This window comes from Dendrobates tinctorius, unplaced genomic scaffold (genome assembly GCF_039654945.1).
Source record: "Dendrobates tinctorius isolate UK_male_01 unplaced genomic scaffold, ASM3965494v1 ptg000443l, whole genome shotgun sequence".
Taxonomy (NCBI): Eukaryota; Metazoa; Chordata; class Amphibia; order Anura; family Dendrobatidae; genus Dendrobates; species Dendrobates tinctorius.
In genome coordinates, this window is record NW_027362106.1 from 572,230 (window position 1) to 595,652 (window position 23,423).

At 44.3% G+C, this 23,423-nt stretch overlaps 1 protein-coding gene across 4 annotated transcripts in view; it reads left to right on the forward strand.

The window, feature by feature from the left end:
• The window catches only part of MCMBP (minichromosome maintenance complex binding protein), a 192,936-nt gene extending 171,751 nt beyond the window's left edge, over positions 1–21,185 (forward strand). For all 4 annotated transcript variants that reach the window (XM_073564273.1, XM_073564272.1, XM_073564271.1 and 1 more), the window contains 3 exons: positions 18,772–18,936; positions 19,122–19,210; positions 20,892–21,185. In XM_073564273.1, coding sequence (XP_073420374.1) covers positions 18,772–18,936; positions 19,122–19,210; positions 20,892–21,018 — 381 coding nt within the window. In that variant the 3' untranslated portion in view covers positions 21,019–21,185. The remainder of the gene's footprint in view (positions 1–18,771; positions 18,937–19,121; positions 19,211–20,891) is intronic.
• The last annotated feature ends 2,238 nt before the right edge of the window (positions 21,186–23,423 follow it).

Genomic DNA, 23,423 nt, shown 5'->3' on the forward strand with positions numbered 1-23,423 from the left:
TAGTATCAAAAATACAGTATTTGGCACGACTATCTATTTAGATTCTTAACATAGAATGTTAGCTTTGTAAGTGACCTCAAGGGTCATCATGCTCAATGCTGGAGTCACTAAACCATCTCCGACAGCTCACAGAATGTCAGAGTTGGAAGGGATCTCAAGGACCATCGCGTTCAACCCCCTGCTCAATGCAAATATTTGTCCAGCCTCTGTTTGAAGATGTCACGCCACCTGTCACGCTGCTCCCACCTGGGGGCGGGACCTCGGGTTCGTCGTCACCACCTCCGGTGCCGCGGCCGTTCAGAGGGTCCCATCGGGTTCGCACGCGCACCTCTCGCTCCTAGCTCCGTGATTGCGCTATGTTCCAGTGTGCACGCGTGCTCTGCCCAGCTCTGTCTTTGGTCTTGTCCTCTATGATACTGGAGGACTTGACCCGGAAGTTCTAAAGTAGGACTCGGGTACTATATCAGGCTACCTCTTCCTATGGGAGGTGCCTGATTATTGTTGTACTTCCTGGCTTGGTCTGCCGTGTCCCTGCCTGGCTGTGCACTGTATTCGGGTCCTCTGCCTTGTATTCTATTGTGCCTCTTGGCACACGCTCTGAACCTGCACTCTGCCTTGTAATCTATTGTGCCTCTTGGAACACGCTCTGAACCTGTACTCTGCCTTGTACTCTATTGTGCCTCCTGGCACATGCTCTGATCCTGTACTCTGCCTGGTTCTCTGTTGTGCCTTCTGGCACTCGCTCTATCCTGTACTCCGTTCCAGTACTCTGTTGTGCCTCCTGGCACACCTGCTGTCTAGCTCTGTATTCTGGCGTGCTCCTTTGCACGCACCCCGCTTTGCACGTTCCTGCAGACACACTCACTCGTGTCTCCTGTGAGCCAGCCGCCAGCAGTCGTGGTACCTAACCCCCTGGGGCTTGCCCCTAACACTCCCTGTATAGGGGGTGGTCCTTACTAGGCCAGATCACCCTGGGCGGGTTGGTGCCACGAACCATTGAGTCAACTCCAGTAGTCACAGTATAATCAAGCCAAGGTCAGAGTCGTACACCAGGAAGGGCGGCAGTGGTACAAAATCGTCAGGCAGGAGCAGAGTCAGAAATCCAGGCAAAGCTCAGAATCAAAGATGGCAAATAAAAAAAACTAGCACACTGGGGAAACCAAGACTATATCTCACGGACTGCTTCTTGGTCTCCCTTGGTTACGGACTCATGAGCCAACCCTGGACTGGCGGTCGGGTGACATACTCCGATGGGGACCATCTTGTCAGGAGAAGTGCTTGTCGTCCGTCCATCCCACGAACTTTACCCGTCCGTCCATGGCACCTGCAGGTCTGCCGTCGGCTTATTGGTCTTTCACGTATGTCTTCGACAAAAGGGAGGCTGAGACTCTGCCTCCTCATCGTCCATATGACTGCCCGATTGACCTCGTTCCTGGCGCTACCCCACGTAGGGGCAGAATTTACCCGCTTTCGCCTGCGGAAACCCAAGTTATGTCAGATTATATCCAAGAGAATCTAGCCAGGGGTTTCATCCACAAGTCCTCTTCACCCGCAGGAGCGGGATTCTTCTTTGTCAAAAAGAAAGACGACTCCCTCCGTCCCTGCATAGACTATCGAGGGCTGAACGATATCACAGTCAAGAATAAGTACCCACTACCACTAATCCCGGAGCTCTTCAACCGACTAAGAGGAGCACGAATTTTTACAAAGTTGGATCTTCGTGGGGCCTACAACTTAGTCCACATTCGCTCTGGTGACAAGTGGAAGACCGCCTTTAACACCCGAGACGGTCACTGAGTACTTGGTCATGCCCTTCAGCCTTTGCAACGCCCCAGCGGTATTCCAGGAGTTCGTGAATGACGTCTTCTGGGATATGCTGTACTCCTGCGTGGTAGTCTACTTAGACAATATTCTCGTGTTTTCCGCTAATCTGTCTGCTCACAGAAAAAACGTGCGCCAAGTGTCATGAATGGGTCACCGAGGAGGAAAAAATAAACACGCTAAGTCTCAGAAAACCAGAGAAGTTGGTAACTATACAGATTGCAGATCCCTGAACTTAACCGCACAACTAGTAACAGTCGTGGAGCCGTGCCTACGTTGGTCCTAGACGCCACGTCACAACCGGAGGGCTACATAAGCCTAAAGAAGGAAAAGAGGAAAACTAACTGCCCCAGAGCAGACCACAAAGGAAAGACAGGCCCCCACATGTATTGACGGTGAAACCAGGTGAAAATACAAACTAAGGCAGGAAAATATTCAAACAAAAAATGGAGTAAAAGTCCGTATTGTATTAGAAACGTATGAAATTTATTATACATGAAAATAGTACTGACATATTATAAACAAACATCTACAATGAAGGAATCGGGTAATATCAGCTGCTTTTTTGTCCTGTCCATATAATATCAAGTAAAAAAGTGCCAAGTGCTTCTTATAAAGATGGGCCATAAAAACGGGACACAAATATCGGGAGAACCCAGGTGCGCATCCTGAGAAACAACCCCTTTATCCCATGCTAAAGTGCTTACCCATCATATGCTCCAGGACAAGTGCAGCGCCACCACCGACGCGCGTTTCACCTCTTTCTCAAGGTGCGGTGGTATGTCGCATAAGGGATCGTGATTATATACCCTGTCAGCAGGTGCCCTTAATCGGCGCATGTTTCCGGTCCTGCGCCCCGGAAGTTGCATTGTTTCCGGCGACCAAGATGGCGCCGCGTGTCAGGAAGCGTCTCAATAACGCCACTGAACCGCAAACGTCACCACTGCGCCTTGTCAATGCTCCACGGCACAGACCGCAGACATGCGCACTGGAGCCAAAGTTCCTGCAGTAAGCCGGATAGTTTTCCAGAGTAAGCTACATAATATCCTTGAAATGGCATATGAAAGGAGCATTATAACTTAGAAACTATTAGTCAAAACTCCTGTGATCCCCACACTGTATCTTCTCCCCAAGGTCCACAAAGATCCTGTTTCTCCTCCTGGACGCCCTATTGTGTCTGGCATGGGGGGTTGTGTGATCCAACCTGTAAATTTATTGAATATTATCTACATCCACAGGTGGAGACACTGCCTTCCTATGTCAGGGACACAAATGATATCCTTAGGAGACTGGATGGTCTGTCCGTGGATGCTGATATGACATTGGTGACAGCAGATGTCGAATCGCTGTACACCAGCATTCGGCATGTGGATGGAATGATGGCTTCCAGATCTTTCCTTGAAACAAGCAATTTAGATCCAGACATGCGTGAGCTGGTGTTGGAGCTGTTGGAGTTTGTACTCACCCACAATTTCTTTACCTTTAAGGATAGATTTTTTTCTACAGAGGCAGGGCACTGCAATGGGGGCGGCCTGTGCTTCATCGTATGCAAATTTTTTTGGGGGGTTACTGGGAACGAGAAGTTTTCTCGGATGGCGCACATTCCGCTCCCCAAATTGTATGATGGTTTAGGTATATCGATGATATCCAATTCATCTGGCAAGGCCCTGTCTCTGAGTTACATGATTTTGTGGGTGATCTTAACCAGAACAGCTTCAACATTCATCTCACGTATGTTTTTCATCAAAAAATATTTTTGATATTACCCGATTCCTTCATTGTAGGTGTTTGTTTATAATATGTCAGTACTATTTTCATGTATAATAAATTTCATACGTTTCTAATACAATACGGACTTTTACTCCATTTTTTTTTGAGTGTCATGTGGGAGTGTCCATTATCGATCCCCTCTGAGTCATAATTTTACAAATGGTGACTCGTTTGGGGTACTTTTCAATTTGTTCCATATGGTTTTGTTTTAAAGGCAGGAAAATAGGCTGAGCAAACGATGGGGCCCGGATAACTAAAAAGGACAGAAAAGAAAGACACTGTCTGCAATCTGCCAAAAAACAACCTACAAAAATATTGTCCAACACTTCTGATAGCAAAATTAACCCTGAAGTCACTAGACTTCTAAACCTATATCAGCACTCTGAAATATTCTGAGACAGAGCAAAAAGAGGCCAATCTAATAAGGGACAAAAAGCAGATTGGCAAATACTGATTAATAGGAGTGTAATTTCAGCATAGCCCCAGCAAGGGCAGGCTGATTACACAACAAACTGAATTGACCAACAAGCGCAAGTGTGAACATTAGCAAAAAACAAACTTAACTTGAGAAGACTGGAAGAGAGCTGAAGTCCAGGACCTGAGAAGCAGACTGATTCACCAGCACCCGGATAGGGCGTCGGCTGTCTTATATCCAGTCTGATACTCCAGAGATCCAATCGTTATCTTCCTCATCAGGTGGCAGATTACTACCACTTAAACCAACCGCACTACCTCCTGTCACCACCAGAGGGAGAACGGAAGGGGAACTCTCAACTGGTGGAGCAGAAAATGAGTTCATGACAGCCAAGTCCTCTTGCGCTTAAGGGAGAACCGCCTTTACGCCAAGCTCGAAAAATGTATCTTCGAACAAATAACCTTGCCATTCCTGGGGTACATTATTTCAGACTCCGGTCTACGAATGGATCCGGCGAAAGTTTCTGCCGTTCTCGATTGGCCACCGCCCCATGGCGTGAAGGCAATCCAACATTTCCTCGGCTTTGCGAACTACTACCGGCAGTTCGTCCCCCATTTTTCTTCATTGGTTCGTCCTATCTCTTCCCTAATCCGCAAAGTGGCTAACCCGAATTCTTGGTCCTCAGAGACAGAAGAAGCTTTTCAGGCCTAGAAACGAGCCTTCGCCTCGGCTCCAGCGCTTCATCGTCCCAAGGTTAATAGACCTTTCACCCTCGAGGTGGACGCATCTCCTGCTGGGGTCGGCGCAGTCCTTCTGCAGAGGTCATCTTCCGGACACCTAGTCACCTGTGGCTTCTTTTCTAAAATTTTCTCCCCGTCTGAACGAAACTACTCCATCGGCGACAAAGAGCTGTTGGCCATTAAATTGGCTTTGGAAGATTGGAGATACTTACTGGAAGGCGCCATACATCCGTTCAAGATCTATACGGAACATAAGAACCTGGCGTACATCCAGTCCGCTCAGAGACTCAACCCCCGGCAAGCTAGGTGGTCCCTGTTCTTCGTCCGCTTTGACTTTGAACTTCATTTTTGTCCAAGCGATAAAAACGTTAAAGCGGATGCATTGTCTAGGTGTTTCCAGTCGACTGAGGCTGAGGAAGAGCCTTCCCATATCATCGACTCGTGTAAGGTGATTACCGTGGCTCCTATCAGGTTGACCACGTTACCTCCGGGAAGAACCTTTGTGGCTGAGAACAACCAGAGACGAGTGTTGAACTGGGGACATTCGTCCAAGATTGGCGGCCACGTTGGTGTCAAGAAGACTCTTTCCTTGATTTCCTGTTACTATTGGTGGCCATCCTTTTCCCAGGATGTCAAAGACTTTATGGCCTCTTGTCCTTGCTGCGCTCAGAACAAAGTACCCAGACAGCCACCCTCCGGTCTTGTGCTTCCGCTTCCTGTACCTTCGGTTCCATGTCAGCACATAGCCATGGATTTTATTACCGATTTGCCTCGCTCCTCCGGTTGCACGGTGGTTCTGGTGGTTGTAGACCGATTCTCGAAGATGGCTCATTTCGTTGCTCTTCCCATCCTACCCTCAGCTCCTGAATTGGCGAAGATCTTCATTTCCCACGTCTTCAGAATCCACGGTTTCCCGCTGCACATCGTATCTGACAGAGGGGTTCAATTCACGTCCCGGTTTTGGAGAGCTCTTTGTGGACTCATGAAGGTGACATTGGACTTCTCTTCAGCCTATCACCCCCAAACCAATGGGCAAGTGGAACGCACAAACCAGATCCTTACATCCTATCTCCGGCACTTTACCAATGCCCATCAAAACGACTGGGTCGAATTTGCCTACAATAACCACTCCAGCGAATCGTCCACCAAGTCTCCCTTCTTCATCGTTTTCGGACAGCATCCCAGTGTGCCTCTTCTAGGAACTTCCTGTCTCGGGGGTACCTGTGGCCAACTCTCTATCCGTGGAGTTCTCCAGGGTATGGCAGGAGACCAAAACCGCTCTCGAGAAAGCCTGTGACAGGATGAAACAACACGCTGATAAGAGGCGCCTGGACGTTCCCCCATATCTTCCTGGTGACAAGGTGTGGCTTTCCTCCAGATACATTCGCCTTAAGGTACCATCTTAGAAACTGGGCCCCCGTTAAATTGGTCCTTTTGAGGTCATCAGGCGCATTAATGATGTTGCATACAAACTGAAATTACCACCTTCGCTCCGTATTCCCAATTCCTTCCATGTGTCACTCCTCAAAACTGTGGTACTGAACCGGTTCCATCTTTCTACTGGCCACACTCCCCAGCCTGTTGGCATGGGGGACGAGTTTGAGTTAAACGACATTCTGGCCATGAAAAGGGTAAGAGGGAGAACTCTTTTCTTAATTGCTTGGAAGGGTTTTGGCCCTGAAGAAAGGTCATGGAAACCCAGAGAGAATATCCATGCTCCTCTGATTTTGTCTGTTTCTTTCAATCCTTAGAACGACTCCATCACAGAGGCCACACTAAAGACGCTGCTGGGGAGATAAACCGCCATACACAGTGATATCACCTCAGCCTCACTACAAGTATATGTACAGGACACAGCTCCACTCCATCACAGAGGCCACACTAAAGACGCTGCTGGGGAGATAAACCGCCATACACAGTGATATCACCTCAGCCTCACTACAAGTATATGTACAGGACACAGCTCCACTCCATCACAGAGGCCACACTAAAGACCCTGCTGGGGAGATAAAGCCGCCATACACAGTGATATCACCTCAGCCTCACTACAAGTATATGTACCTGACACAGGACACAGCTCCACTCCATCACAGGGGCCACACTAAAGACCCTGCTGGGGAGATAAAGCCTCCATACACAGTGATATCACCTCAGCCTCACTACAAGTATATGTACCTGACACAGGGCACAGCTCCACTCCATCACAGGGACCACACTAAAGACCCTGCTGGGGAGATAAAGCCTCCATACACAGTGATATCACCTCAGCCTCACTACAAGTATATGTACCTGACACAGGACACAGCTCCACTCCATCACAGGGGCCACACTAAAGACCCTGCTGGGGAGATAAAGCCTCCATACACAGTGATATCACCTCAGCCTCACTACAAGTATATGTACCTGACACAGGGCACAGCTCCACTCCATCACAGGGACCACACTAAAGACCCTGCTGGGGAGATAAAGCCTCCATACACAGTGATATCACCTCAGCCTCACTACAAGTATATGTACCTGACACAGGACACAGCTCCACTCCATCACAGGGGCCACACTAAAGACCCTGCTGGGGAGATAAAGCCACCATACACAGTGATATCACCTCAGCCTCACTACAAGTATATGTACCTGACACAGGACACAGCTCCACTCCATCACAGGGCCCACACTAAAGACCCTGCTGGGGAGATAAAGCCGCCATACACAGTGATATCGCCTCAGCCTCACTACAAGTATATGTACCTGTTCCAGGGTTTTGTCGCCTCCGAGCGGGATAACACTCACATAGAGGCGACTCCATAACTGACCTAATGGTCTCAGAATAATGTTTATTACAGGATATCCCAACGGCTACAATAGGGAACAACACTTGGTCGGATCACGCCCCTATGTCTTGCCAAATTAAAGAGGGATATAACTATCCGACATATTCCCCATGGAGGGTAAAGAATTATTTAATCACATTCCGTAAAATTAGGCCCCAATTGCTGGAAGCATTTTCAGAATATTTCACAATTAATAACACACCTGATGTGTCGTCACCAACAGTATGGTGCATTCACAAGGTCTACATCCGGAGTAAACTGCTCCGAATAGCATCCCAAAATAAAAAAAAAAAGCAAGAATACGCCAAATGGAGGAAATTAATCAAAACATAGCCGCCCTAGAAGAGACAATCAGCCCCACAAACACAATTCTCCAAAAATTACAGAAACTAAGGTCTGAACTATACCAACTGCTCCAATACAAATATGAGCACAATCTACGGAAAAGTAAAGCAAAATATTACTGGCAGGGAAACAAAGCGGGCAAAATATTAGCCAACAAAATCAAAGCCAAAATGACCAAACAAAAGTTATCCCACATACGTAACGACCCAAAAAACAAAATATATAACCCTAAGGCTAGTTTCACACTAGCGTTTATGAGCGCAGCGACGGCCTGCGCACGGCCGCCGCTAAGCCCCGCCCCCTGCCGCGCCTCTGCCGGTAGCTCCGCCTTTATCACTGGGGGCGCAGGCCGTGCGCAGTATGCGTTTGGCGGCGCATGCGCCTTTTTGACAGTGCGCCGGCGCAACGAAACTGCAGCAGGTTGCGTTTGGCGCAGTTCGGCGCACCGTGTGAAACTAGCCTTAGATCACCAATACCTTCTCACATTAGTGCTCATCCCTCTACAACCTACAGGAAGATACCTCTACACCACAACCCACCCCCAGCTGATAAATCAGTTCTTAGAGAGCGTACAAAAACCTAAAATACCAGACGAGACATTGCATAATATTCCAAACAGAAATGCAGCGCACAATTAGAGGAATGAAAAACAACAAGTCCCCTGGCCCTGACGGAGTAACTAGCGAATGCTTTAAAATATTTAAAGACATACTAATCCCTCACACGATGTAAATTTTCCTAAATTTTATGCAAAACGGGAAAATTCCAAAATAAATAATTCAGGCAACAATTATACCCCTCGGAAAACCCCTGATGAAACCATCAATTTTAGGCCGATTTCATTATTGAACATGGACCTTAAATTTTACTCTAAAATTCTATCTACTGTACAACCCCTGGCAAAAAATGTGTAATCACCGGCCTTTGAGGATGATCATTCAGTTGTTAAATTTTTGTAGAATAAAAGCAGATCACAGACCTGGCACACAACTAAAGTCAATTCAAATGGCAACTTTCTGGCTTTAAGAAACACTTAAAGAAACCAAGAACAAAAAATGTGGTAGTCAGTAATGGTTACTTTTTTACACCAAGCATAGGGGGAAAAATTATGGAGTCACTCCATTCTGAGGAAAAAATTGTAGAATCATGAAAAAACAAACAAAAAACACTCCAACACATCACTAGTATTTTGTTGCACCACCTCTGGCTTGTCTAACAGCTTGCAGTCTCTGAGGCATGGACGTAATGAGTGTCACACAGCACGCTTCATCAATCTGGCTCCAACTTTCTCTGATTGTTGCTCGCCAGATCAGCTTTGCAGGTCGGAGCCTTGTCATGGAACATTTTCTTCAACTTCCACCAAAGATTTTCAATTGGATTGAGATCCGGACTATTTGCAGGCCATGACATTGACCTTGTGTCTTTTTTTCAAGGAATGTTTTCACAGTTTTTGCTCTATCGCAGGATGCATTATCTTGAAAAATAATTTCATCATCCTCAAACATTCTTTCAATTGATGGGATAAGAAAAGTGTCCAAATAACAACATAAACTTGTGTATTTATTGAAAATGTTATGACAGCCATCTCCCCTGTGCCTTTATCTGACATGCAGCCTCATATCATCAATGATTAAGGGAATAGAAGAATCCAGGATATCTATAAACAGAAAGATAGTGAGGAAACACTTAGCTAACCTAAATGAATTCAAGTCTCCAGGTCCAGATGAATTACACCCCAGAGTACTGAAGGAGATAGCAGAAGAAATTTTTGAACCCCTCTCCATAATCTTTGAAAATTCTTGGAGAACAGGAGAAGTCCCAGAAGACTGGAGAAGAGCAAATGTTGTTCCTATCTTCAAAAAGGGGAAGAAGGTGGACCCAGGCAACTATAGGCCGGTGAGTCTGAGTTCTATACCAGGAAAGATCTTTGAACAAATTATTAAACAACATGTATGTCAGTACCTGGATAAGAATGAAGTGATTAAACAGAGTCAGCATGGGTTTGTAACTAATAAGTCATGTCAGACTAACTTAATTTCCTTCTATGACGGAATCACTGATTTGGTGGATCAAGGAAATGCTGTAGATATAGTATATCTTGACTTCAGCAAAGCATTTGACAAAGTATCTCATACAATCCTTATTGAAAAAATGACTAAGTATGGAATGGACATGGCAACTGTTAGGTGGATTCATAACTGGCTTAGTGATCGGACCCAAAGAGTGGTCGTAAATGGCTGCACATCCAGTTGGAAGAATGTCTCAAGTGGGGTACCACAGGGCTCTGTCCTGGGCCCTGTATTGTTCAACATATTTATCAATGATTTAGATGAAGGAATTGAGGGTAAACTGATTAAATTTGCTGATGACACAAAGCTAGGAGGGATAGCTAATACTAGAGAAGAGAGAGAGAGGATTCAAAAAGATATAAATAAACTGGAGAAGTGGGCAGCAACTAACAGAATGGTTTTTAACAGGGAGAAATGCAAAGTACTACATCTGGGCAATAAAAATGAAAAAAGCATATACAGAATGGGAGGAATAGGGCTAAGCAACAGCACATGTGAAAAAGGGGTATACTAATAGATCACAGACTGAATATGAGTCAACAGTGTGATGCAGCAGCAAAAAAGGCAAATGCAATTCTAGGATGTATTAACAGAAGCACACAGTCTAGATCACGTGAAGTCATTATTTCCCTCTACTCCTCTTTGGTCAGACCTCATCTGGAATATTGTGTCCAGTTTTGGGCACCACATTTTAAAAAAGACATCAACAAACTGGAGCAAGTTCAGAAAAGAGCGACCAGAATGGTGACTGGTCTGCAAACCCTATCTTATGAGGAAAGGTTGCAGGATTTGGGAATGTTTAGTTTGCAAAAGAGAAGACTGAGAGGAGACTTAATAGCTGTCTACAAATATCTAAAGGGCTGTCACATTGTAGAAGGATCAACTTTATTCTCATTTGCACAAGGAAAGACTAGAAGCAATGGGATGAAACTGAATGGGAGGAGACACAGATTAGATATTAGAAAAAACTTTTTGACAGTTAGAGTGATCAATGAGTGGAACAAGCTGCCACGAGAAGTGGTGAGTTCTCCTTCAATGGAAGTCTTCAAACAGAGGCTGGACAGACATCTGACTGGGATGATTTAGCGAATCCTGCTTTGAGCAGGGGGTTGGACCAGATGGCCCAGGAAGTCCCTTCCAACTCTACGATTCTATGACTGTGGAAATTTGCATGTTCTCTTCAGGCAGTTATCTGTATAAATCTCATTGGAACGGCACCAAACAAAAGTTCCAGCATCATCACCTTGCCCAATGCAGATTCGCGATTCTTCACTGAATGACTTTCATCCAGTCATCCACAGTCAGTGATTGCTTTTCCTTAGCCCATTGTAACCTTGTTTCTTTCTGTTTAGGTGTTAATGAAGGCTTTCGTTTAGCTTTTCTGTATGTAAATCCCATTTCCTTTAGATGGTTTCTTACAGTTTGGTCACAGACGTTGACTCCAATTTCCTCCCATTCCTTGATCATTTGTTTTGTGCATTTCCTGTTTTGGAGACATATTGCTTTAAGTTTCCGGTCTTGACGCTTTGATGTCTTCCTTGGTCTACCAGTATGTTTGCCTTTAACAACCTTCCCATGTTTGTATTTGATCTAGATTTTAGACACAGCTGACTGTGAACAACCAACATCTTTTGCCACATTGTGTGATGATTTACCCTCTTTTAAGAGTTTGATAATCCTCTCCTCTGTTTCAATTGACATCTCTCGTGTTGGAGCCATGATTCATGTCAGTCCACTTGGTGCAACAGCTCTCCAAGATGTGATCACTCCTTTTTAGATGCAGATCTAATTTGATGCAGGTGTTAGTTTTGGGAATGGAAATTTACAGGGTGATTCCATAATTATTTTCCTCAAAATTGAGTGACTTCCTAATTTTTCCCCTATGCTTGGTGTAAAAAAGTAACCATTACTGACTACCACATTTTTTGTTCTTGATTTCTTTTAGTGTTTCTTAAAGCCAGAAAGTTGCCATTTGAAGTGACTTTAGTTTTGTACCATGTCTATGATCTGCTTTTTTTCTGAAACATTAAACAACTGAATGAACATCCTCCACGGCCTGTGATTACATAATTTTTGCTAGGGGTTGTCATAGGATCTCAGAAATAATCCCGGCCTTCGCGCATAAAGCCCAAGTGGTATTTGTTAAATCTAGACAGACCTTGGATGGCATGTGGAGGATGATTGATGGCATCCATATAGCCGGGGGTGGTGGACCCTCTCTATGCTCCTTTCTTAGATGCCGAAAGGGGTTTGATCGGATGCATTGGGGGTTTCGTTTGAAGTACTGTCCAAATTTGGGTTTGGCGTTAATATATTCCAAGCGATTGCCCCTCTATACTCTAACCCGTCAGCCTCAGTTCTCATATCAAGAATGATGTAAGAGACATTTTATATCACTAATGGCATGAGGCAGGGGTGTCCACTCTCTCCCCTAATATTTGCGCTAATTAAACCCTTAGCTGAAAAACTCAGATCACATCCTGGAATAACCGTTATTAAAATTGGCAATGTACAGCATAGAATCAGTATATTTGCTGATGACATTATTTTATCCCTTACTAATCCCGAAGAGTTGGGGAGAGAGGTGATGGACTAGTTTACCCGGGTACCATACTATAAATTAAATATCCCCAAATTCTAAATCTAACACCATCCTGTAACCCTAAAAGCTTTTTATGGGACAATGAGATTGTAATATATCTGGAAATCCTATTGGTGCCCTCAGTAGATGAAATGCTCACACTAAATTATGAGGCTCTGAAACAAAAGATCAAAGGTGACATGCTGCGTATGAAGCAACACGACATGTCTTGGCTAGAAAGAATAGCGTCCATAAATATGTTCATAATCCCCCAAATATTATACGTATTCCGCAACCTCCCTTTCCCAGTCCCCATGAAAATACTCAGAATTACAAACAAATCATATTAAAATACATATGGCAGGAAAAACGGCAGCGAGTCAAGGCAGACCTATCATACATCCCAATAAAAGGGGGTGGTCTAGGCTGCCCCTCAGTGGTGAGGTATTATAGAGCAGCCATATTATACACCCCAATAACAGAGGGAGGACTGGGCTGCCCCTCAGTGGTGAGATACTATAGAGCGGCCATATTATACACCCCAATAACAGAGGGAGGACTGGGCTGCCTCTCAGTGGTGAGATACTATAGAGCAGCCATATTATACACCCCAATAACAGAGGGAGGACTGGGCTGCCCCTCAGTGGTGAGATAATATAGAGAAGCCATATTATACATCCCAATAACAGAGGGAGGACTGGGCTGCCCCTCAGTGGTGAGATATTATAGAGCAGATATATTATATATTCCAGTAACAGAGGAAGGACTGGCCTGCTCCTCAGTGGTGAGATACTATAGAGCGGCCATATTATACATCCGAATAACAGAGGGAGGACTGGGCTGCCCCTCATTGGTGAGATATTATAGGGCAGCCATATTATACATCCCAATAAAGGAGGGAGGTCTGGGCTGCCCCTCAGTGGTGAGATACTATAGAGCAGCCATATTATACACCCCAATAACAGAGGGAGGACTGGGCTGCCCCTCAGTGGTGAGATATTATAGAGCAGACATATTATGTATCCCAATAACAGAGGGAGGACTGGCCTGCTCCTCAGTGGTGAGATACTATAGAGCGGCCATATTATACATCCCAATAACAGAGGGAGGACTGGGCTGCCCCTCATTGGTGAGATATTATAGGGCAGCCATATTATACATCCCAATAAAGGAGGGAGGTCTGGGCTGCCCCTCAGTGGTGAGATACTATAGAGCAGCCATATTATACATCCCAATAACAGAGGAAGGACTGGGCTGCTCCTCAGTGGTGAGATATTATAGAGCAGCCATATTATACATCCCAATAACAGAGGGAGGACTGGGCTGCACCTCAGTGGTGAGATACTATAGAGCAGCCATATTATACATCCCAATAACAGAGGGAGGACTGAGCTGCCCCTCAGTGGTGAGATACTATAGAGCAGCCATATTATACATCCCAATAACAGAGGGAGGACTGGGCTGCCCCTCAGTGGTGAGATACTATAGAGCAGCCATATTATACACCCCAATAACAGAGGGAGGACTGGGCTGCCCCTCAGTGGTGAGATACTATAGAGCAGATATATTATATATTCCAGTAACAGAGGGAGGACTGGGCTGCTCCTCAGTGGTGAGATACTATAGAGCAGCCATATTATACATCCCAATAACAGAGGGAGGACTGAGCTGCCCCTCAGTGGTGAGATACTATAGAGCAGCCATATTATACATCCCAATAACAGAGGGAGGACTGGGCTGCCCCTCAGTGGTGAGATACTATAGAGCAGCCATATTATACACCCCAATAACAGAGGGAGGACTGGGCTGCCCCTCAGTGGTGAGATACTATAGAGCAGATATATTATATATTCCAGTAACAGAGGGAGGACTGGGCTGCTCCTCAGTGGTGAGATACTATAGAGCAGCCATATTATACATCCCAATAACAGAGGGTGGTCTGGGCTGCCCCTCATTGGTGAGATATTATAGGGCAGCCATATTATACATCCCAATAAAGGAGGGAGGACTGGGCTGCCCCTCAGTGGTGAGATACTATAGAGCAGCCATATTATACATCCCAATAAAGGAGGGAGGACTGGGCTGCCCCTCAGTGGTGAGATATTATAGAGAAGCCATATTATACATCCCAATAAAGGAGGGAGGACTGGGCTGCACCTCAGTGGTGAGATATTATAGAGCAGCCATATTATACATCCCAATAACAGAGGGAGGACTGGGCTGCCCCTCAGTGGTGAGATACTATAGAGCAGCCATATTATACATCCCAATAAAGGAGGGAGGTCTGGGCTGTCCCTCAGTGGTGAGATATTATAGAGCAGCCATATTATACATCTCAATAACAGAGGGAGGACTGGGCTGCCCCTCAGTGGTGAGATACTATAGAGCAGCCATATTATACATCCCAATAAAGGAGGGAGGTCTGGGCTGCCCCTCAGTGGTGAGATATTATAGAGCAGCCATATTATACATCCCAATAACAGAGGGAGGACTGGGCTGCCCCTCAGTGGTGAGATACTATAGAGCAGCCATATTATACATCCCAATAACAGAGGGAGGGCTGGGCTGCTCCTCAGTGGTGAGATACTATAGAGCAGTCATATTATACATCCCAATAACAGAGGGAGGACTGTGCTGCCCCTCAGTGGTGAGATATTATAGAACAGACATATTATACATCCCAATAAAGGAGGGAGGTCTGGGCTGCCCCTCATTGGTGAGATATTATAGAGCAGCAATATTATACATCCCAATAAAGGAGGGAGGACTGTGCTGCACCTCAGTGGTGAGATATTATAGAGCAGCCATATTATACATCCCAATAACAGAGGGAGGACTGGGCTGCCCCTCAGTGGTGAGATACTATAGAGCAGCCATATTATACATCCCAATAAAGGAGGGAGGTCTGGGCTGCTCCTCAGTGGTGAGATACTATAGAGCAGTCATATTATACATCCCAATAACAGAGGGAGGACAGTGCTGCCCCTCAGTGGTGAGATATTATAGAACAGACATATTATACATCCCAATAAAGGAGAGAGGACTGGGCTGCCCCTCATTGGTGAGATATTATAGAGCAGCCATATTATACATCCCAATAAAGGAGGGAGGTCTGGGCTGCCCCTCAGTAGTGAGTTATTATAGAGCAGCCATATTCGAACAATTAAGACTGATGTGGAATGATAAGGATGACAGACACTGGATTGAGACATCTCGTAAAGTCCCCAAATGTTGCATCGTTTTTTTATTCACCTATCATTACCGGGCCTAACCCCGTCGATGATAGAAAATTGTCTACCACCAACGGTGGAAGCGGCGCTGGGAGTGTGGAGCATTCTAATCAATAAACTGCATACTATTAAGTTGGCGCTCTTTAAAGCCCCCATAGAGACTTTGGAGCGGTGTATTCCAAACCTCCAGATTCAAAATTGGAAGTCCCTGGGAGTTCTACTGTTTGGAGGCATGAATGAGGAAGGAATATTGTCTTCCTGCTCTATGATCAGAGAGAAATACTACCTTCCACATAAGATCATCATAAATATCTACAAATAAGACATTTTCTACACTGAAAAAAAGATATAGTATTCTCTCAACCTTCCAAACTATATACAATGCTCCTCACCCCAGAGCAGCAGATGTGAGCGCTGTCCGTAAGCTACAATCATATGCTGGAGGAGACGTTCCCCTCTCTGGACTCATCTCCACAAATGGGAGACTGATCTGCAATGTGGGATCACCCTGGGGCAATGGAGGACGTCCTTCTCAATCATAGGGACTCACTCTGAGTGCACCAAACACCTGGAAAACACAAGAAAACTGTTGTACAGGTGGTACCTCACACCATACAGATTGTCCAAGATCTACGGCAACTCCTCAGATGTGTTCTGGAGGTGCGGAGACGCCAACACACATGTTACATGTCTGGGGGAGACCTGGATTTAATTCCGTACGCGTTCAGGACAGTGATTGCCCACATCCTCATAGCTACGGAAATTAAAATCGCAGGATATTGGAAAATCCCCAAGTGTCCATCAAAACTGATATTGTGGCATTGGTGAATGACAATTGTTTATCAGAAAAGATAATTGCTTCATCCACCAATATCACAACATCATATCTCAGGAGATGGGACATCTGGCGATCATTCACACCACATACTGTGGTCATAGAGATGCAATCGAGCTATTAATGGTAGTATACGGTATAATAATCTGATGTCAGCACCCCTTCCCTTCCCCTTTCTTTTTCCCATAATATTTAATTATATCTAAAATTAAACTATTTAGCAAAGCCACTTAAAGAAGACTCAAAGTCTCCAAAAATTCATTTTAAACAGCAGACTAAAAGGCAGCAACTTACCTGCCCAGAACCTGGAACAAATGCACTACAGGGTGCAGCCAGCCCATAAAGCAAGATGTTAGCAACCCTGGTGCAAAATACCAGATCAACAGCGCCACTCTCCACCTACCCAATCCGGGAGGGGGTGACTGCCCAGTGTACAATTGCACAATAACTATAAAATTATATTTTAGCTGTCAAATGATTAAGAAAGATATTGTAATGTTGTACAATGATTGGTTGTAAAGCATGTCTTTATACAATAATAAGTTCATGGTTTAAAAAAAAAAGATATTTGTAGACTGCTATTAAGTCTTCTCTTAGGCTAGTTTCACACTAGCATATCTACACACAGCGCACGGTGCCCATAAGCCCCGCCCCCTCCGGTCATCTCCCTACTATCGCACACGGCTGCATGCGATCTGCGCACCCTATCTTTAGCATAGGATGAGCTAGCCGTGCGCTAGTATGATTTTTGCGTGCGCTGCGCACTTTTGAAGGTGTGCCAAACGCAGCATGTTGCATTTTGGTGCGCTCGGCGCACCTTCAAAAGTGCGCAGCGCACGCAAAAATCCTACTAGTGCACGGCCAGCGCACGGTCTGCACACCCTATGCTAAAGATAGGGTGCGCAAGATCGCATGCAGCCATGTGCGATAGTAGGGAGGAGATGACCGGAGGGGTCTGGAATGGGGTGGGGCTTAGCGGCGCCGTGCGCTGCGTGTAGATACGCTAGTGTGAAACTAGCCTACGCCTTTTTTGCAAGCTGAACATTCCCAGATCCTTTAATTGTTCCTCATAGGACATACTTTTGAGTCGGGTCATCATCCTGGTAGCTCATCTCACTACAGTGTTAAGGTTTTACTCCTGGTGGTGGACAAATCTTTTTTTTTTTTTTTCCTGTATACTACAACATTCTGTGACTCTTCCATGCTCTCTGTATCTCTGTTGCAACCTGGTGATGACTCTGTGACTCTCTACACTCAGTGGCCTCTTCCGTCTGAGAACATCCTGCTTGAGGCCTCGCAAAGGCTCGGTACTGTTCATCAATTGTTTCCCGAATTGCATTATTTGGATTGAGCTAGAGAAATTAACCTTACTAATAGCATTTGTGATCTATATGCATATCACTATCAGATTATTTCAAGATAAAGTGCTTAAGTCTGTATATTTTTTCGCTATAACGTAGTTTGGTTATGTATCAATGCAAACTACAATATTTTACCTAAAATAAGATATTGAGCCAGACGTGAATATTTTTAGAAGCACTTCAGCACTTTATTTGGGTGATGGTGGTGGTTTTCATAGGGAGCTCCTAATAGGATCACATAGAGAGATCCTACTTTGAGCGTCATCACCACGTCGAATATTTAGAGTGCCAGCCTTCGCAGCCAGGTAGGGTTAGTAAAGGTGAATACTTTCCCTTATTCCCTTCTACAGTTCTGTGTGTTAGCCTAGCCTTATTGGGCAGTCTTGCCTTTGCCTGGATTTATATACTTTTCTTGATCCTCTACTTTCTATATGGATATTAGACTTGATCACCCATGTACATTTTAACCGTAGTTAAGTTTATTTTTTTAAGGGTTTTTAATTTCTGACACTATACAACCAAAAACAATGACCTTTTATGCCATACAAAAGATAATTTCACCCAGTGATCGGTAGTCTGTTTACACAGCAAGATAATGTATGTAAAGTTGCTGCAATGTATAAGCATGAGCCCAAAGTTTGTACATGGCAAGATGATGGCCAGCAGACTAAAAATACAAACCATGGTGTAATAATCAAAGTGAAGAGTCTGGAGGGTGGCTTTGCAGTGTTTTCTCTCTTGTGATTTCCATTGTCTAATTCTGTATTTTCTTTTAGTCAGATTGTCAGGTTTACCTGAAGCCCTTGTTGTGTCCTCCCAGCTTGGAGCAGTACACAGAGGCCCTGCTGTCTGCCACCCTCCCATCTTTGCTCAAAAAGTTCCGCATGTATGTGAGTCTGCTGCAGGCTATGGACTACACCATCTCTGACGAGATCATCAAGGTAATGACCCCATCAAGGTCCACTCTCTTCTGATAGTTTAAGGTAGAATCCATGCTGTTGGTGTTTCTACATCTGGAGGTTAACGGCAACAGTAATGAAACTACTAAGCATTGAACAGAATACATGCCAATTATCAGAAGTCATAATGTGCCTGTTCTGAGGATTTGTGTGTTGCTGCTTTTCAGGCTGTTGAAGATGATTTTGTGGACATGAGAAAAAGTGACCCACAGAGTATTGGTGCTGACGACTTGCACCGCCTACTGGTGGTGGCTCGGTGAGTATGAGCCTCAGACTTTGGTTTGTGATTTTTGAATGCAGCTTTTGGAAGTGTAAGGAGTATGGAGACGGTTTCTATTGATTATATACAGCGCTGGCAAAAATTAAGAGACAACTGCACAGTTTTATAAAAATCAACTTCTCTACATGTCTGACAGCCATTCCATTCCAGTGTCAGTTGAATTCCAACCAGAGTACACCTCATTCTACTTTATGTGCTTCTGATTAGGTGATCACAAAAACCAAATCTTATTTAACGAAGTAAAGAATAAAAAAAACCCTGCTGTGGTGTTTACAATCCTCTTGAAATAGGAAAAGCTGTATGGCAAAACAAAAGTGATAGGAATGAAAAAATAACTTTTAACCATGCCAAAGGAGTTGAAAAGAAAAGTCTTGAGTGAGGAAAAGAAGGGCGCAATTCTGGCTTTACTAGAGCGTCAAATTGCCTCCATCCTTAACATTTCTAAGACGGCAGTCCATTACAACAGGGTCAAGCAGCGGATATTGGGGACAACAAAGTTACAGACCGACAGAGGGCGAAAATGACCCTCCACTGACCGGGATGACTGTCATCTTATTCGAATGTCACTCAGCAATCGCAGGATGACATCAAGTGACCTACAAAAGGAATGGCAGCTGGGATGAAGTGCACAGCAAGAACAGTTCGTAATAGGCTCCTAGAGGCAGGGCTCAAATCATGTAAAGCTAGAAAAAAGCCTTTCATCAATGAGAAGCAAAGGAGAGCCAGGCTGAAGTTTTCCAAAGACCATAAGGATTGGACCATAGAGGACTGGAGTAAGGTAATCTTCTCTGATGAGTCGAATTTTCAGCTTTGCCCAACACCTGGTTGTCTATTGGTTAGACGGAGACCTGGAGAGGCGTACAAGCCACAATGTCTTGTACCCTCTATGAAATTTGGTGGAGGATCAGTGATGATCTGGGGATGCTTCAGCAAGGCTGGAATTGGTCAGGTTAATCTTTGCGAAGGACGTATGAATCAAGCCACATACAAGGTTATCCTGGAAAAACAGTTGATTCCTTCTGCTCAGACAATGTTCCCCAACTCTGAGGACAATGCGCCATGCCACACAGCTACGTCATCAATGTGTGGATGAAGGACCACCACATCCAATCCCTGTCATGGCCAGCCCAATCTCCAGACCTGAACCCTAAAACCTCTGGAATGTAATGAAGAGGAAGATGGATAGTCACAAGCCATCAAACAATGAGCGGCTTAAATTTTTGTACCAGGAGTGGCATAAGGTCACCCAAAAGCAGTGTGAGAGACTGGTGGAAAGCAGCCAAGACACATGAAAGCTGGGATTAACAATCATGGGGATTCCACAAAATATTGATTTCTGAACTCTTCCTGAGGTAAAACATTAGTATTATTGTTTCTAAATGATTATGAACTTGTTTTCTTAGCATTATTTGAGGTCTACAAGCACTGCAGTTTTTTGTTATTTTGACCATTTCTCATTTTCTGAAAATAAATACAAAATTTAGTGCCTGGAAATTCAAAGACCTGTTCTCAGTAGTTTATAGAATAAAAGAGCAATTTACATCTTACTCAAAAATATAAAGAGAAAAATCATACAAACTGAAAATTTTCCAGTGGTCTCATAATTTTTGCCAGAGGTGTATTTGGGTATCTCTGATGTGTCGTCTTCTTCGTACAGGTTGCTCTCACTTAGTAGTGGTCAAACTTCATTGTCAAATGAGACATGGCTACAAGCTAAAGAGCTGGAAGTACAAAGGAAAAGCAGACTACTGGGCCAGAAGCACACGCATGTGAATGAAATGTAACCATTTGGGAGGATCCACTCTTCCATAATCATGCTGGTGACTTTCATACCAGGACTACTCTTTCCCATGTAGTCTTGATGTTGCTCCTTGTCGCTGTTTTTTTTTATATATTTGTATATGTTTCTTATGGATATTTTTTTGCTATTAAAATAACTTTGCTAAACCTATGCTCTTCACAGACTGATCATTGTTTAATTCTGCATCGCCTGGTCATGGAGTTACGCTATAAACCCTTGAAGTGATAAAATAAGCGAGTGATATTTCCCGGTGGTGGGCTCTCTGTATGAGAATACGGGGTGACCCTGGCTATACATGCACATGTAGGCTGAACCCACAATTTTATCGGTCTTGGCCAACTACCCTATAAAAACAGATGTCTGTTATGAATGGGTCACAGAGGAGGAAAAGACTAAACAAGCTAAGTCACAGAAAACCAGAGAGGTTGGTAGCTATGCAGATTGCAGATCCCTGATCCTAACCACAACAACTAGCAGCAGCCGTGGAGCGTACCTATGATGGTCCTAGACGCTTCGTCACAGCCGGAGGACTAAATAAGCCTAAAGAAAGAAAAGGGGAAAACTAACTGCCCCAGAGCATACCCCAAAGGAAAGACAGCCCCCACACATGTATTGTATTGACGGTGAAACAAGATGAAAGCAGAAACACAGGCAGGAAAATAGGCTGAGCAAATGATGGGGCCCAAACGAACTAGAAAGGATAGGAAAGGGAAGACACTGTCTGCAATCTGCCAAAAACCCTACAAAAATAATGTCCAACACTTCTGATAGTAAAATTAACCCTGAAGTCACTAGACTTCTCCCACTATATCAGCACTCTGAAATATTCTGAGACAGAGCAAAAAGAGGCCAATCTAATAAGGGACTAAAAAGAAAATTGGCAAACACAGATAAAAAAGAGTGGAAATTCAGCGCAGCCCCAGCCGGGGCTGGCTGACAACACAAAAAACTGAATAGACCAACAAAATCAAGTGTGAACATTAGCAGAAAAACTTAGCTTGAAATGACTGGAACAGAGCTGAAAACCAGGACCTGAAAAGCCAGAAGGAATCACCAGCACCAGACTAGGGCGTCGGCTGTCTTAAATCCAGTCTGCGATTCCTGAGGTCCAGTCGTCATCCTCATTATCAGGTGGCATATCTCTACTCATTAAATCAGCCTCACTACCTCCAGTTACCACCAGAGGGAGCCTGGAAGGAGAACTCACAACTGGTGGACCGGAAAATGAACTCACAACAGATGTCCATAGGAAGAGGAGGATCACACTGTTCAATTTAAACATGACCGATTTTTTTTTTTTTGCTGAAAATGCTGTCTGGCAGCTGCTTTCTACCAACTCCCCTACTTAGTGCACATGCACGCCTGACCAATGGTGATGAGCGAATGTGTTATCCGAGCATGCTCCGGTAATATCCCAGTATCTTGGGCTTGCTCGGTAATATGTTTGAGTCCCTGCTGCCTGTTTGTTAGGAAATCCACGCTTGTGTTGCTGCTGTCTTAACAGCTGCAGGGACTCAAACATATTATCTGAGCACGCCCAAGATACGGATACCACCCGAGCATGCTCCGATAGCACGAAATCCGAGCACATTCACTCATCACTACTGACCAACCCAGGGCGGAATAAATGGCTTTCAGACCGTATGGTGAGCCTTCCTTTCCTCTCTTTCACCTCTTATTTTGCCTCTTATTGTAGATTAGTTTGGAGTAGGAGAGGACTTTTGCTACAACCAGTTGCTTCATGTCCTCTTTACAATGACTACAAGGGGAGAACCCTATATTAGATCCCTCACTATCAAGTTATAACACTTAACCTTTATAATATTTTAAATAGCAAGGTGATAGTAGAAATATTGGTGTTAAAATGAGTAATTATGTCCCTATTCTGCTTCTAGGAATTTTTGTATTAGAAGGAACATTGCCTATTTTCATAAATGGCAACAACCAGGATTGCCATCATTGTTTAGCGGGAAAGGACATGTAATTAGCATGTAATTATGTAATAATTGTTCCATACAGAGGTTTGTTTTTGCTTTTAAATTTTTTAATATATTTGCCTTGATTTATCAATGTATAATATAATTTTACATCCAAGTGTTAGTTCTTAATCCTGTCGAAGTGATGGATTGGAATGTTTTTGTAGTAATATATACAGTATATGTACTGTATATTTGGTTATATTTGCTGATTGTTTGTCAATCATCTCCATTGATCTAATCAATGTGAGACTCTAGTTTTGTTATCCTTATTTCTCATACCACTGGATTTAAAGCAGAATTATAATTAAATGTAATCCATTTGATCAATTTAATATCTACTGTATTGCCCAATATGAAATGTAATAAACAAAAATTAGTTAATATGTGGGTAATTTGCCATTAACGCACT